Source organism: Mauremys mutica, chromosome 1 (genome assembly GCF_020497125.1).
Source record: "Mauremys mutica isolate MM-2020 ecotype Southern chromosome 1, ASM2049712v1, whole genome shotgun sequence".
Taxonomy (NCBI): Eukaryota; Metazoa; Chordata; order Testudines; family Geoemydidae; genus Mauremys; species Mauremys mutica.
The window spans coordinates 99,204,299-99,220,083 of NC_059072.1; the positions used below are offsets into that span (position 1 = coordinate 99,204,299).

General features: G+C 38.6%; 1 protein-coding gene across 1 annotated transcript in view; it reads right to left on the reverse strand.

The window, feature by feature from the left end:
* The window catches only part of RIC8B (RIC8 guanine nucleotide exchange factor B), a 59,484-nt gene that overhangs the window by 28,093 nt on the left and 15,606 nt on the right, over positions 1-15,785 (reverse strand). Inside the window, exon 3 of the mRNA XM_044987318.1 lies at positions 3,420-4,028. Within this exon, the coding sequence (XP_044843253.1) occupies positions 3,420-4,028 (609 nt within the window). The remainder of the gene's footprint in view (positions 1-3,419; positions 4,029-15,785) is intronic.

A 15,785-nucleotide genomic window follows, 5' to 3' on the forward strand; every position in this document is an offset into this window, starting at 1 on the left:
CTCTCCCTTATTTAAATTTGTCTAATCTTTCCATTCCCACTCACCCTATCTTTATCCTATTTCTTTTAAATGACCTCCCCCTACTCATCCCTTCCCAAAAAGCCCTAAACAGCAGCAAGAAAATACATAATTAAAGTGTGCCAACAACCATCACAATCATTTAGTTGTGTGTGTTACCCCGTCCCCTTCTCTATGTCTATTTTCTTTTTGACTGTTAGTTCCTGTTGGCACTGAATGTCTCTTAAGTGTTTGTATAGCACCTAACACAATGGGATCCAATTCTGATTGGGCCCTAGGGTGCTACTGTAATATAAATGTTGGACCACCACCACCTCCAAGTTGATACTCAATATCAACTCTATTCTGGCATTGCTACTTTGAAATTATCTCCTGCCACTGAATACTGGTGTTTCAGATAGGGGTTCCAGGTTGAATCTCATTTTGTGCTCATAGGAATAAACTCTTTAGATCCCTTTATATTTTTCCATCCTACCTGATGTTTGCAACATCTCCTAATTCTGCAACTCCAGCACACTTAATTAACGTATTGTTTACCTCTTCTTCCAGATCATTAAAAAGGATGTTAAACAGCACTTTGCCTAACAAGGATCCTTTTGGGAATGTTAAAGTTTAGAACTAGAGAGAATAGTTTTTACTGAAGTGCTATTTGACTCTGGAAACCTTTAGCAAATAAGTTACTATAAAAGCTTTATCTCGAAAACACAAAATAAAATTTCTAAGCCTAGAAGAGACCCAACACTCATGTGATATAAAATAGAGTGATCCAATGCAACAGTACTTCCCTTTCCTCATTATGCTCCCTCAGCACAAGCTGTTTCTTCAGTTCAGACTGGCTTGTTGGGGGCAAAGTTCTGAGATGAAACCTCCACTTTTTAAAAAGATATTCCCCCAAATGAATCAGTAGGAAATGCCATTGAGACTGCCAGTTCCCACACGCACAAAACTACATCATTTTTGAGGTTTCAGTGCAAGAAAGCATTGGGAAAGATGCAGTCTCAACCTTCTTGACAAGTCCACAGTATCTGTACTCAGACTCTTCCTTTCAGGTGCCAGAAAATGAAGACAAAATAACCAAGAGTTAGCAAGACAGTTAACTGCTGATCCTTCCCTATAGTTCAGCCAGACCATGGTTTCACTTGATATTGCAACAGACTTCTGAAAGTCCTGTGGACTATTAATTGGGCTCATGTTGGAAAAATTCAAGCAAATGAACAGTTTCTAAGAGCTCAGTTCAGTGGACTAGATCAGAGCTAAAACTACTTTTCATGCGATAAGTCCCTAATTACAGACTGCCTAGCTAAAAAGATACAGGAGCAGATATTAGTGCACTGTGACTGCTAGGAGATACCATATTGAACTTCAATCTTTATGTTCTCAAGGAAGACGACAGTGAAGGGCTACTCTCCTTTCAAAAAACATGGGAAGCCCAACTTGCTGCCCAAGTCACTATTATTTTAGGCTACTTTGAAAACCAAGAAACATTGGACAGGGAAAAAGGCTTAAGGCTACAAATTAATCTTATCAGGGCAAGCAATAGTTCCAGTGAATTCTGCTCTACATTTTAACAGATGGGCAAGACCCAGGAGTATGTGGTCTATCCTGTCTTGAAAATATATTGAAAGATCTGGTGATCAAAATTATAATAGACACCCCCATTTTGTGATAGCTGCAGTTCCCTGCAAGTCAACCAATTCCAGTATGATCAGGTCTTAGATGACACCTCACATTAAGCCTGCATGTTTTAGATATTTTTAAGCAAGGAGCCCAGGGCCATGAGAGGTAGTTGCTTTACGTGCAGTAAGCAAAGGATGTTACATAGCCACATTTCCCTTTGCAGTCCCTTGGTCAGGAGACAGAACATTCATCTAATGCTACTGGAAATCCTTAGATGGAAAAGTAGAATTTAATCAGCATCAAGACTTAGGTTTCAGAAGAAGGAGTTGCTACCCATGAAGTAAAAACATAACATGGCTTGAGTCTACAGTTTAAAACCTTTGATTTTATGACCAGGTAATTCTGTGTGAGGGAAATAAAGTCATTTCTTTTCACCCAACTTTTTTCACACACTCAGGAGGTCATATTTTCCACCCCTGAGCACACACATTTAATGCTATTGTTTGTCTAAGCAAAGGTAAGGCATCTTCTCACGTCAAGATAGAGACCTTCTTTAAGGTATTGAGGTTGTAAGTCAAAAGCAAAAGCAAGACAGAAGTCCCTCGCTTTCTTTTGGACTATCCAGCCATATGAAGACTACACTATCTACTGTGACATTTAGACCTAAGCTTTTCTATTTTGGGACTTACACATTTCCCAAAATTATGAGGCCCTGAAGAAAAATGTAACTGAATTGTTAATTTCAAAACTCTTTTCAAGCCCCACATTCCCAGGTGAGTAATTCATATCCAAGCTCTCATGTTCTTAGGATCGTTAACCTCTCTGTAGGTTAGTCTAACACACTGACCTTACACAAAAGAATCTCTGCTTGATAAATAAGACATTTGTTTAGAGGTTTAACTATACTGGCAAAATTACTATAAAGAGAAGGTATTTACACTAGACTTAGCAGTTGTAATCATATTTACAGTGCTTGATTCCAAAGAACTTACAATATAATTTTAGGCTGTGACATGAGTGGGGTTAACAACAAAAAAAAAAAGAGGGGAGGACGAGGAAGGCTGATGTGTCATATTCCAGGTGCCGTAGGCTCTCTCTCGAGGCAACTGGTTTGATATTCATAAAAAGAAAAGGTAAATCCTATTTAAAAATTACACCAACAAGGTGCATGTATTGCTTCTCATCATTTAACATCCTTAGGGAAAAAAAACACCTCTTTCCCTCGAACAAACAGAATTACTTCTTCAAAAAAGGTGCTCTGTTTGTAATTGTGCCCAGAGAAAAACAAATCAAGTCATTGTTCCACAGCCCTAACAATTGCTGGCTGTAATCCAGAGAGATGGTCATCTGACAACACACATTTAAAGAAAAAGTTATCCTAACCAACAATATATATTTTAATGTGCTTAACTAGTGCTTATTTTCCTTTGGAAACCTCAAGCTCTCATCCAGCCTCATTCTCATTAGACATTCAACTGCATATTTGAATTTATATTTAAAAACTTTAAAAAAAAAAGTATTATACCAACCATCCAACCTCCACTGTATAGCTACTTTCCTCTGAGGACCTCAAAGCGTCTTCCTAACATTAAGGATTCATCACCTTTTTGAGGCCTTAGTTCAGACGGGCACTTAAGCATATGCTTAACTTTTAAGTACTGTCCTAAACAAGGGAATGACCTGCTCTGATGACTGGGCAACTGCTTCTCCAATGTACCTATGTGGTGGCTATGGTTCTTGCAGACAAAATAAGCCCGATTAAAGAATTTCAGCTCGGACCTTACCTCACTGTGGACATTCCAACTGTCGAGTGTCACATTAAAGAGAGCTTTGAGTGCCTCAATGGCACAATCTGTTTCTTGCAGTGATAAAGGAGATCCATCATGCTCTTCAGCAGCTTTGTACTTGTCTGTCCATCTTATGCTAAATGAACTTTCCAAGGCTTGAGTCAAAACCTGCAACCCTTGTAGCTCATGATGCAACTGTGATCTAATATCTGTGTGCAGAAGTGACAGGAGGAAGAGAAGGCGCAAATCAAAACATTTAATGTCATCAACAAACTGTTGGTCCTTGCATTTTTTCAGTAGATTGCAAAGCATAGCTGCAAGGTTCAGTTCCAAACTGAGCTTTTGTGCAATGGCACTATTAAAAACTATGTTACAGAGGCATTTTAAAGCTTCCACTATAACAGGGAAATTGGACACATCCTCCAAAGAGTCTTCTGTCATGTCTAGCTTTGCCAGCCTCATCAGGATCTGCATGTTTTCCTTTGTTGTCACAGGCACTAAAACCTTCTTATCTCTGGAGAGAATCCGAAGGGCTTCGAGACAGGCAACTTGACATGATGTTTTGGTGTCTTTTTCGAGGATGTTTAATATTCCTTCACACAGTTTCTGTGGACACATACAAAAACAACCCACAAAATTTTAATCATTGTAAATTTTGAATGCAAAAATCTTACTACTGCCATCAATCAAATCATAAAACTTCAGCCACTTTCTTCAAGGAACTTGCTTTTGGTCTTATTTTATTTAGGTTATTATTAGCTTTTCAAAATATGAACTACACCTCTACCCTGATATAACGCGGTCCTTGGGAGCCAAAAAAATCTTACCGCGTTATAGGTGAAACTGCGTTATATTGAACTTGCTTTGGCCTCAAGCATTTCCATTATTAATAGTCAGCAAATCATTTTTGTTAGAACTAACACAGTGTATGCAGTAAATAAATCTGTTCTACAATGGTTAAACTGTATCTCCTTCCTTTAATTACAACACTTATTTTATAAGTTTACTTAAAAGATACAGTATTAACAACACAGGTACTAAACTGCTAAATGCAACCACGTGGGCTAGGTTTGGTCTGCGTGTAATGATTAGGAAAATGCAAAATTCACATAAAATATCAGACAATGCTTTTAATTACACATCCTTACAAGTTGTTGTAAAAAAGGATTTTGGTATTTTAGCAAATAGGAGCATGGGCCACTTTATCACTTAGCCAACTACTGTATTTTATACCTAGATTGTTAAGTAATATGAACTGTTAACTATTAAATAGTTTGAAAACATTTTGGAGATGGGAGTTTTTACTTATAGAAAAGGTTAAAATGAAGCTAAAAAAGGTAAAGTAATCAAGTTTTAGAGACATTGATAACATGGTAAATACCTTTTTTGGGGGTACAAGATGCTCTCTTATTTAAGATGTACCCCGTAACATTTCTTTAATTTAAGAAAAAACTTGTTATACTTTGTTGCTTCATCCTACTGCAAGCCGCCTTCTTTGCCAGGTCAGTTATGGATTTTAACTGCAGTATTTGCAGTCTATCCACATCCTGGCTTTCTAGCCACTTAAAACCAATCTCTAACCCTACAACTGCATCAGCAGCTTTGGGCGGTAGCTCTGAGGGTTCTTCGTCACCATCCTCAGGGTTAGACACATTTTCTGAGGCACCAGGTGGTTGAGGGGCAACATTATGAATTATATCTACATCTGTAAGTCGTTCATAGGTTGGACACATAGCATCCACCTCCATCCACTCTTGATCAGCTATCCTACTTTGAGCCATAAGTTCCATGTAGACTCCTTCTGCCTCCTTCTTCCATAAAACCTTCAAAGTTGTTCTCATCTTCATCTTCTTCCTCATCTTGGCTGTCGTCGCTTTCAGTGACAAAAGCACTTTTGAGACCATGATGCCAACATTTCTCTATCATTGACGGAGTGATTCCTAGCCAGGCTATCTTGCCTAAGTTAAATATATCCAGCAAATTCAATTTCTTGATTACATCTATTATGCTACTGTTGTCCTCAACAATTTTCTTTACTAAGGCTTTATGATAGTTCATTTTAAATGTGGCTATAATGCCTTGATTGAGGGACTGTATTTTGGACGTCGTGTTCTTAGGAAGGTAGCTCACCTTTATCTTCCCATCTTTGCTGGTTAAGGTCTCAACTGGGGGGTGGGAGGGACAGTTGTCAAGTAGGAGAAATGCCTTTGGCTTCAGGTTTTGTCTGCGTAGGTGGCTCCGGACAGCTGATACAAAATGTTTCTTAAACCATTCCTCGAAAATATCCCATATCATCCAGGCATTTTTTGAAAGGCAATAAATGAATGAAAGCGAATCCATATTCTTATAGTGGAAAGCCCTAGGTGATCTGGATCTGCCTATGCACAGAGGTTTAAGTTTATGTGAACCAGTTTTATTCACGCAGAAAAGTATTGTCACTCTCTCTATCATCACCTTAAAACCTTAGGCCTTTTGGTCTTCAGTCCTAGAAGCAAGTGTTCTATCTGGCAGCATACGGTAACATAAGCCGGTTTCATCAGCGTTACAGATTTGCTCCAGAGCATAGCCACCCTCAATGATGATCTCTTGTAACTTTAGTGGGTATTTGTTGCAAGCTTTTATATCTGCGGAGCACATCTCTCCTGAAATTGCAACTTGGCAAATGCCATGACGTTTTTTAAAATGATTAGGCCATCCACTGCTAGCTTTAAATTTGTTACCTTGATGTCCAGAAACGTCCTCGCCCAAGAGTCTAAAATCGAAATCCTTCTTCAATTTCTCCACTTGTTTCCTTATAATGTCACCAGAAATTGGCGTGCTGTCAGCACATTCTTGGGTAAACCACGTAAATAGTGCTCTATCTAGTTGGTTACCCTGGTCAGTTTTTAGGCACTTCCTTTCCAGGCCTTCATTTTCATCCAGTTCAACTAGCATTGATCATAATTTTTCCTCATCTTTGATCCACCCTCTTAATGTTGATTCCCCCACTCCTAGTTCTTTTGAGACCTTCGCTTGGCTCATTCCTGATTTCTGTCTGTCCAAAGCTTCCAATTTTTCTTTGGCTGTCCATGCCTTTCATTTCCATGGCTGTGAACTATTTGCCATCACGTCAATGGTATTTTAACATTGTATTAATGCTAACATTTTTTTTTAATTGTTTAGAAAATGTCAGCGCAGAGTTACAATGTTTCCAAAATACAACTAGTGAGACAACTTAAGCTTAGTCTATACTGCACACAATTTAGAAACGAGATTAAAATAGGCGTGAGGGATGAGAACGTCTAATGCAGGGGTGGGCAAATTTTTTTTTTGCCTTTTTTTTGCCTTTTGGGAAGGCTGTGCCTCTCCAAGCAGCCTTGCCCCACCCCCATCTGACCTCCATCTACTTCCCACCCCGACTGACCCCTCAGAACCCCCAATCCATTCAACCCCCCCACTCCTTGTCCCGACTACCCCCTCCAGAGGCCCCCCCCATCCCTAATCACCCCCCAGGACTCCCACGCCCTATCCAATGCCCCTGTTCCCCAAACCATCCACCACCCCCATTCCCTGTCCCGACCATCCCCCGAGACCATCTGCCCCTTATCCCTGGCCTGGCACCCTTAACACGCTGCTCAGAGCACCATGTCAGAGCCAGACATGCTGACGCGCTGATCCACCGGAGCGTGCAGACCCACCCCCCAAAGTGCTGCTTTACTGCATTCTATCCGGTCCTGTTATATTGGGGTAGAGGTGTACTACAAAAACATTCAGAGAATATCATTAAAGGTTTTTCTTATACATACAACCAAAATAAATAGATACAGCTAGAGATGACAGCACATCTCCCAGTCACAAGCAAGGTGCAGTTTCACCAATACCTGGGTTCTACACATTAATCCTATTGTGTCACAGCAAGACTTTGGTTACTTTTACGGAAGCAGAGAGGTCCTTATAATAGACCATTATATTTTTAGTTTAAAAAAAGAAATCATACTGTTTTTGTAGTCTTAAACATTTGGAATATACTACATACCTCTCCCGCTAAGCTTGTAGCTAAATAGTTTTTTCATGTGCATACACCTCCCTTATTTGAGATTTAATGACCCAGACAGAGTCAAAGTTGAGGGAAACTCAAACTGGTATTTAATGGTCTGTATGCTAACAGACAAAAGAGGGCATATTAAAACTAGCAAGATGAGACAGTGAAATGTAGACTTTTAGTAACAAGGTAATGAATACGCAGTCATAGCTAGGAGAGTTTCAATAATACCTGCAAAACATAGTGATAGGCCATCCTGATCAAGACACTTAAAGATTGTCCAGTGATCAAAAGATAAGTATAGTATTCTATGTTACAGGCAGTTAATTTGCATTGTATTTTTCTAAACAGCAAGTGATTTAAGAATCAGAAGGTCAGAAAAACAACATTTCACTTACAGAAAGATTTAAACACACTATTCTGATTATTTTCTACAAACTCAGACAAATCAATCAAGAGAGAGGAAAGACAGAATAGAAGAGACTGCATGATGGAACAGGGCTCCATAAATTTTTTATTGCCACAAACTCAGGATGACAACCTTACTCACGGGTGGCAGAGTCACGAGTCTAGTTATGAAAGTCTTCCCACATAAGTGGCAATAAAAAACACTTTACTGGTACAGTATGAATCAGTTTATGACCAGAAATATATGCCATGTACACACACACTTCAGTTTCTTATGAATACTAATATATTGTAACAGTTTCCTACTTTAAGGAAATGTCACAGGAATTGGATTTTTCAGCACTAAAATTAATGCTCATCACCCAGACCGAGAGATAAAGATGATGCACTAGAGGGAGTTTCGTTACAGTAACGATTAAGGGAATGAAGAGTCATGCTGAAACAACGTATTATTCAACTAAATTAGGCAGGTCAAACTGTGGTACAATGCTGTGTGATACACCAAGTTGTTAAACAGGAAAGCATATGATATTATAATCAAAACGTGAGACAAATTAGTTATTGACTATCACACATAGCTACTTAGTACACTTGGAATGTTTTGGTTTAAAGACCTACCAGTTTGCGGCATTCTTTGCCTCTAAAAGAATATCTGGAAATCATTTTTGATCAGCACAGATGGGGTTATATTTACGTCATGTACACCAAAATAGACAGTCACTAAAACACAGAATTTTATTCTCTCTGAAATACTTAGTATTGTTAAACCATGCCTATGAAATATCGAGAAATCAGCAAGACATACAAAAAAGGAAGCTTAAGAGTGCGATTTTCAAAAGCACTCAACATCGGCCTAACTGCTTTCACTGAGGTTAGTGATAAAACTCTGACTTCAGTGGGAAAAGTTGGCCAATGCTGAAGACTTTGAAGATCTCACCCTTCAAGTTTTTAACAAAAACAAAAATGATCATAGTTCGGAAGTAATGGTCAAATCAACCTCTACAGCACAACTGACTTTTCACGAATATTTTAATGTAATTAAAAAGTTTTCTGTATAATTATCTTTGCTTATAAATCAGAAGGAGCAGTTACTGAATCTGCTATATTTTGATAAATAATCCAGACAAGCAAGAGTGGGCAGCACTGGGGACTACACAAACAGAAACTTGCTAGTAGCAGGAACAGAATAAATTGACCCTTTTTCTGCTAGAGTGATTCAATCAAGAAAGTTCTGTCTCTGCTGACACAGTACTGTAATCCACAGTGGCAGAAAGACTGCTTTATTGATCTAAACTGACACTGTGAAACATTGTTGTAGGAGAGGTGGTCTCTGAGATAACCAAGTGGGTAATTTTTTTTTCCTTTTTGTTCTTTAATAGTGGTAAATGGAATCCCGTGGATGAGAATAAATGGGTTGCAAAAAGAGGTGAACAGCAATTTCAGCAACTGTGGGACTGACAGAGCAAGTGTCTGGGTGTTAACAAGACATATTGGGGCATTGCTGAAAGATGGCAGAGTTACGGTTGCATGGGCAACCCAAACTGTGCATTTCCTGGCTTTCAGAAATTTGAGCTTTGCTCAACTCAATGTTCTGCAAGGAGAGACTACCAGCAACCTTACCTCTGCATTAACAGTTTGCCATTGAATTTCCTAGTTTTTCAAATAGGAAAAATATATGTAAGTAGTCATTTAGGCAGTTGTATATATTATGTCACACAATCTGAATACCCGCTAGCCCACTCCCCACACATCAGCTAGGCTCCACTAGCCCTGCTATAGCACATCTCCCAGCATGTTGCTGATCCATTCAATGCATTCCCTCTCCAACTTTCCCCTCACTACCGGCATTTTCTGATCTATGCAAACTCAGTTTGCTTTGTTGTAGCTAGTTTACAATCATGCTAAGAACAAAAAAAACGTAATGAGCCACATGGGGATCGGGCTTTTTTGTTGTTCCCCTTAGTGAATCACTCTTTCCATTTGGATAATATCAGGAACTTGAAAAATATACTTACCATTACTGCAATATAGAAACCAGTAGCTGAACATGACTAGCCTACCGAGTAGAACAGCGTGACTATGGATGGTTTACAGTTATAGGAACTAACTGAAATTTAAGGGTTAACAGTAAGAGTTTTGCTAAAAATAAGTATCTACTTCCAAAGTTTGCTAGGTTCTCTTATATTTGATCTACTTGCATTTTTGAGTTATGTCAAAGGGGCCTAAAGCATATAGAAGCACCCTTTTCAAATAAACACATCTATATATTATTCCTCTTTAATAAGAGATTAAAGAAAATAATTTGCCTCTACAACTATGTCGCTCTGAACTGCATGCGGATCCTATTTTCCTGTACCAGAGCAGAGACTGTCAAAAATGCAGGAAAATCCAGCAAAAAGTAGTAATTAAATATTACCCTAAAGTAGTGTGTTTTTAAACCATCTTCACTTATCTTGCCTCTGATAAGCAATGCAGTTGGGACTGACCCTGCATTCTTTTGCACATCCTAAATTCCACCAATTTCAATGGAAGTTCAGAGTGCCCAAGGAATGCAGTTCAGGGTCCTGGTAGGTTGTGTGAAAAACTCCCAAACTCATACTTAGCCATATGCCTTTGTTGAATTTTTAATCTAGATTATCAGTAACCTCAAGGGTCAGGTCTTCTGCTTTAAAGCTAAATCGATATTGGCTCAATTGTAAAGCTTCATGATTTTAATGCAGCATTGTGGAGGCAGAGGATTTGACTCGGGAGAGTGATGGAACATCCACCTCCTTTAAAAAAATATTCTTAACAATTCTACACAGTTATGGCTTTTTTTTTCTTTTTAAAAAAAAAAAAAAAAAGAAAATGTCCCATTTTAAAAAGGCCTCAAATAGTTAAATCATGGTCCACATTGGTTTTTGGAAAGGGGAGGGCGAGAGCAGTGATGGTGAGGAAATCAGTCACATCACAGGTTTGCTATGAAGTTTCATGTGCTTTATAGTATGAGAGCACTGGCAGCACCCGCATCTTTGGCCTCAGAGATTATGTGCCAGAGCACATGATGTTCCCAGTCACTTGAATAAATGGTAACTGGCATAAAGTCATTCTGCCTTCTCCTGGACTGGCTTAAGTCTCTGTAGTTCATTGTGTCTTCTAACCAAGGTTTTTCATAGTTTTAAATTCTCAGTTGATTTTAATTAAGCTCTCAGTAGGGGGTTCATGAGATGGGCAAGTTTTTAATTTATTTAATACAATCTACTTTAGCAGCTGCTCAGAGGGTAGAATGTTAATGAAGTCAATAGGAGCTCCCACACACAAAACAGATGCAAAACTAGGGCCCATAAAAAGTTATTTTAAAGGGGGTATGATGGGGGACAGGCTAGTGAATTAAAAATAAAGATGAACAGTGAAATAAGTACAGTAGCCCTCATTCTATATATGTCCCCCCGTTTTGCATTGACCATGCATAATGGATTATAGAATTTGTCAAAGAAAGAAGTTAGGAGTTTTTGGCAATCAACTAGGAGACAGCTAGGGATTTCAACACCAAACAAGGTTGTTTGGGATTGCTGTATAAGTGGAATAGCTGGCTATTTCTGCTAAAATGATCAGCATTTTATGGCATTAGGTTTTAGAGTGAAGCAACTATTGGGCTGAGTGAGAAAGTGAATGCTTTTTACACGTACTATTTCAAGCTCAGTGTATTCTCAAGATGTCAGTACTGCATTGGTTTCTTTTCAGTGCAAGTTATTTTCATAACACTGTCAAAAATGATACATGAAAGCTTAGATTCTGGAGCACAATTTTGTAACAGTGGCTAGCGTTCACAGCAAATTCTGTGGTTGCAGAGTCACAGAATACAGAGGCCCCAACTTCTTGTTGTTTTTAAAATGTTTAACAATAGTTTCAGTTTATTTCTGTAAATCCACTTACACGGAGCATTATGTCTTAAGTGTTGTGGCAGCAACTAATTCAGTCAGCATGAGTTCTTCATGTACACCTATTTTTTTTGTATTTTCTTGTATGTTTTCTCAATGGTGCCAGCTTCCATATAAGTAAGTCAATCATAGTGTATACCTAGAGCAGTGGCTCTCAATCTTTCCAGACATCTGTACCCCTTTGCAGGAGTCTGATTTATCTCGTGTATCCCAAGTTTCACCTCATTTAAAGACTACTCGCTTACAAAAATAAGACAAAAATACAAAAGTGTCATAGCCACTATTACTGAAAAATTGCTCACTCATTTTTACCATACAATTATAAAATAAATCAATTGGAATATAAATATTGTACTTACATTTCAGTGTTTAGTATATACAGCAGTATAAACGAGTCATTGTCTGTATGAAATTATAGTTTGTACTGACTTTGCTAGAGCTTTTTATGTAGCCTGTTGTAAAACTAGGCAAATTTATAGAGGAGTTGATGTACCCCCTGGAAGACCTCTGCATACCCCTGGGGTACACATACCCCTGGTTGAGAACTACTGCTATAGAGATACAGCATTGTAGATTTCTTGAGAGCTTCTGAGAATTAACTACACTCTGAATTAAAGTAAAACTCATGTTGGTTCTGAAATGGAAGATGCTGAACAGAATATAGAACTGCTGAGCTGTTGGCAAAGTTAGTAGATTCATGGGAGTGTGTGGTTAGAGTGGATTGTGTTAACAGGTAGTTGGCAGGTGCTAGTGGCACATTTATAGCCCCAAAGCACACTGAAATGACGGTTCTTCCCCACCCTGCTTGCAATGACCCACCCCTGCCCCCCAGACAGCAGAGAGGGCAAGACTCTGCAGTGACCTGGGGACCTGACAGGCCACGTGGGGCTGGCACACAAAGACGACAGAGGAAGGGGAGGTACTACTGTCTGGAGGCTGTGCAGGCAATAGTTCTAACAAAGTAGGGGGAGATAGGGAGCCTAGAGATGGAGAAGCAAGAAAAAAAAATTTAGAATTAAAATGCAGAGCGAGAGAGAGACAGGGTCATTTCTACCATGGAGTGAATGACAGCAAGGGTTAAGGACACACAGGGGTTATGGTTTAAAGAGGTGTGTGTGTGGGGGGGGGTTGTTTTGTTTTTACACAAATGTGATAATCATGTAGAAAAAATTAAATGCTACTAAACCATCACATACAAGAGTCAGCTGATAAGGCACAAAAAAAGTAAAGCAAAGGAAGAGAGAAATCCATGGTTAGAGAAACAATGCTACCAAAGTTTAAACAGCTGATCATAAAAGAATCAAGAGAAAAATAGAAATTACTCCCCTGCTGAAGTTTTGGGACCACAATAAACTAACTTATTGGAGCTCTTTTTGCATTTGGCTGCTGCTCCTTGATTATTTAAGCTCAATTTTTTCCCTTTTAATATAAACAGTTTTCCTTAGTATCTTGGACAAATTTACTTCCTTTGTTACAGCAAAAGTATTGTTAAGCTTATAAACTACTTCTGGCTGTGAAAAGTCACTGATAGAGAAATATCACAACATATTAGGAAACCACAGCTCTAGTAACAAAAATGCCGCCATTTCCCAAACTTTAAAAAATGTCACTGTCAACAACAACAACAAAAAAATTAGATTGCTACCTCATGAGAGGGTTCCAGGTCCACTACAAGTTAAGAACAACACTAGGTTATCAGGCTGGTTATTTGTTTTACTGAAATATTCAATAGAATGATTCTACAATTCCAGCCTGATTCAGTTCACTGCCCCACACAAGAAAAACATGGTTCAGGAAGAGACTGCAGGCCTAGGTTCTGCAGCCACTAGGAGACTGTAAAGTCATCCTCTGGCTGGAGGGTCCTATAATACTTAGGCACAACAGGTAAGACATGATCCCAGAAAAATAAAATTTTCATTTTAAGTTCGGTTATGCTAACATTGCTTTTTTTTTTTTTAAATTGAGGTGTGGCATTACCTCGGGGTCCGATCATCCTTTAAGCAGATATTGTAAGAGCCTTATAGATGTGCTTTATTTTTTTATTTCCATTCACAAGTATGTGTAATTCTGCAATATCAGTATGCACTGAGTACACTTCAAGAGATGAAGTCAAGTGCCTCTAACTCCCAAGTACTATAAGATAGCGATATACATCAGAGTGCAGTAATGATTAGATTTTAAAGAGTTAATAAAACCAAATTGACTCAGATGAGTCCCATGTTTCTATGCCATTCTTGTTTGATAGTCTATATATTTTATTGTTAAAAAAAATCGTGCGCGCTTGGGATGATTTCAAGAAAAAAGGCAAGAAAAACAGCTGAAAACTTTAAAAAAAGCAAGCTATCATGTTTCTATTATTTTTTTTAGACAGATGGACCCCACTGTGGAAAAATATGTACATATAGTATTTCCAAATCTCTCAACTGATTTTTATCCACTTGTCATGCAATGCACCTTCAACAGCTTAGCCAATGAAAATGCAGTGCCTATCCCCCCCAATCCGCCAGGTCACCTTTTAAACTCTGCATACAGAAGAAAGAAAATATATACAAATAAAGGGTCCAATCCTGCCGAGCCTTCCTCAAGGGTAATCACTTAGCATAAGGACTACTCACAAGACTTTGTAGGACAAAGTCCAAAGATCACAAAACATGAAGGCAAATTATGATTTTTTCAGTTTAAGTTAATGGCCACAACTGAAAGTAGTGAGTGCATGTTTTCCAGAAGCTTGATTTCCAAGGAAACTTTGCTCCTAGAAGCCCTAGTTCATAAGGTCTCCAATCATGTGCGCACACACACACACACACCCCGCCTAGACTGGAGGGAGAGGGAGAAAAGATTCATGGAGACAGCAAAAATACTTCAAATACATACTAAGGAATTTGCATATTAAATCAGTGAGCCCAATCATGCCTCACTGTGGTCATGTTTACAACATTAAGGGCTTGTCTATACTTCCTGATAAATCAGCACTGCTGTGATCAATGCAGCGGCGTTGATTTGATGGGTCTGGTGAGACAAGCTAAGTCGATGGCAGAACGTTCTCCCATAGAGGTGATCTCTACCTTCCCAAGAGGCAGAAGGTAAGTCAGTGGGAGAGCATCTCCTGTCGACATAGCACGGTGTAGACACCCTATAAGTTGACCTAAGTTAGGTCGACTTCAGTTATGTAATTTAGGTCGACTTACAGCATTAGTGTAGACCAGCCCTAAGTTTAAAGATTATGTTCCCTTCAAAAGCTTTCAAGACCTTGTCTGTTAAGAGGATTCAAAGATGGTTCTCTGACAGAAAATCTTAAATAATGGCCCTGAGTAAACACCATTTTGCTTAAAGCAGTGTAGTAGTAAGGAGAACGGACTGCAAAAAAAAAAGCTGTAAAGCAATCGGACAACCCTGCAGCATATAGCATGATGCCAACAAAGCACATTAAAAAACTTAAAGACATGATCCAGTTACACACACAAAGTTATATGAGCTGAACAGTTGGATAATCAATTCAAATAACTGCAAGTATGTTTGTATTTTGGTGCCAAGAACACTGATGCTTATATTTGAATATGCGATCACTTAATACACTTAACCCCTTCCACAGGACTACAGGTTACAGTGTCAAACCCATGCAGTGCTACCACAAGTAACAAAGAATATTGGAATCCTTACAATTTAGGAGTTTTTAGATGAACAGCTGGAAACAAGTTTTGCAGTTTATAGGAAGGGTGTTGAATAAGATGTCAAGAACGAAGGAAGGCGAGACACCACCAGAAAATTACTGTGAGCATGGAACAGAAGCCAAGTCAACAGGAAGGGAATTCGAGAACTAATATATAGAGGGACTTGTGCATTATTTAAAGTTCTTTATTTTTAGTTGGGTTTATATAGAGGCATAGAATGTCAGTGTACATAGTAGTAACATAATATATTTAAAACATTTTCAATAGAACTATTATTTATTCATAGCTATGTCAAGTCATCTTAGCCATTTTGTTTTTGTTAAGATTTTTATTTATATAATTT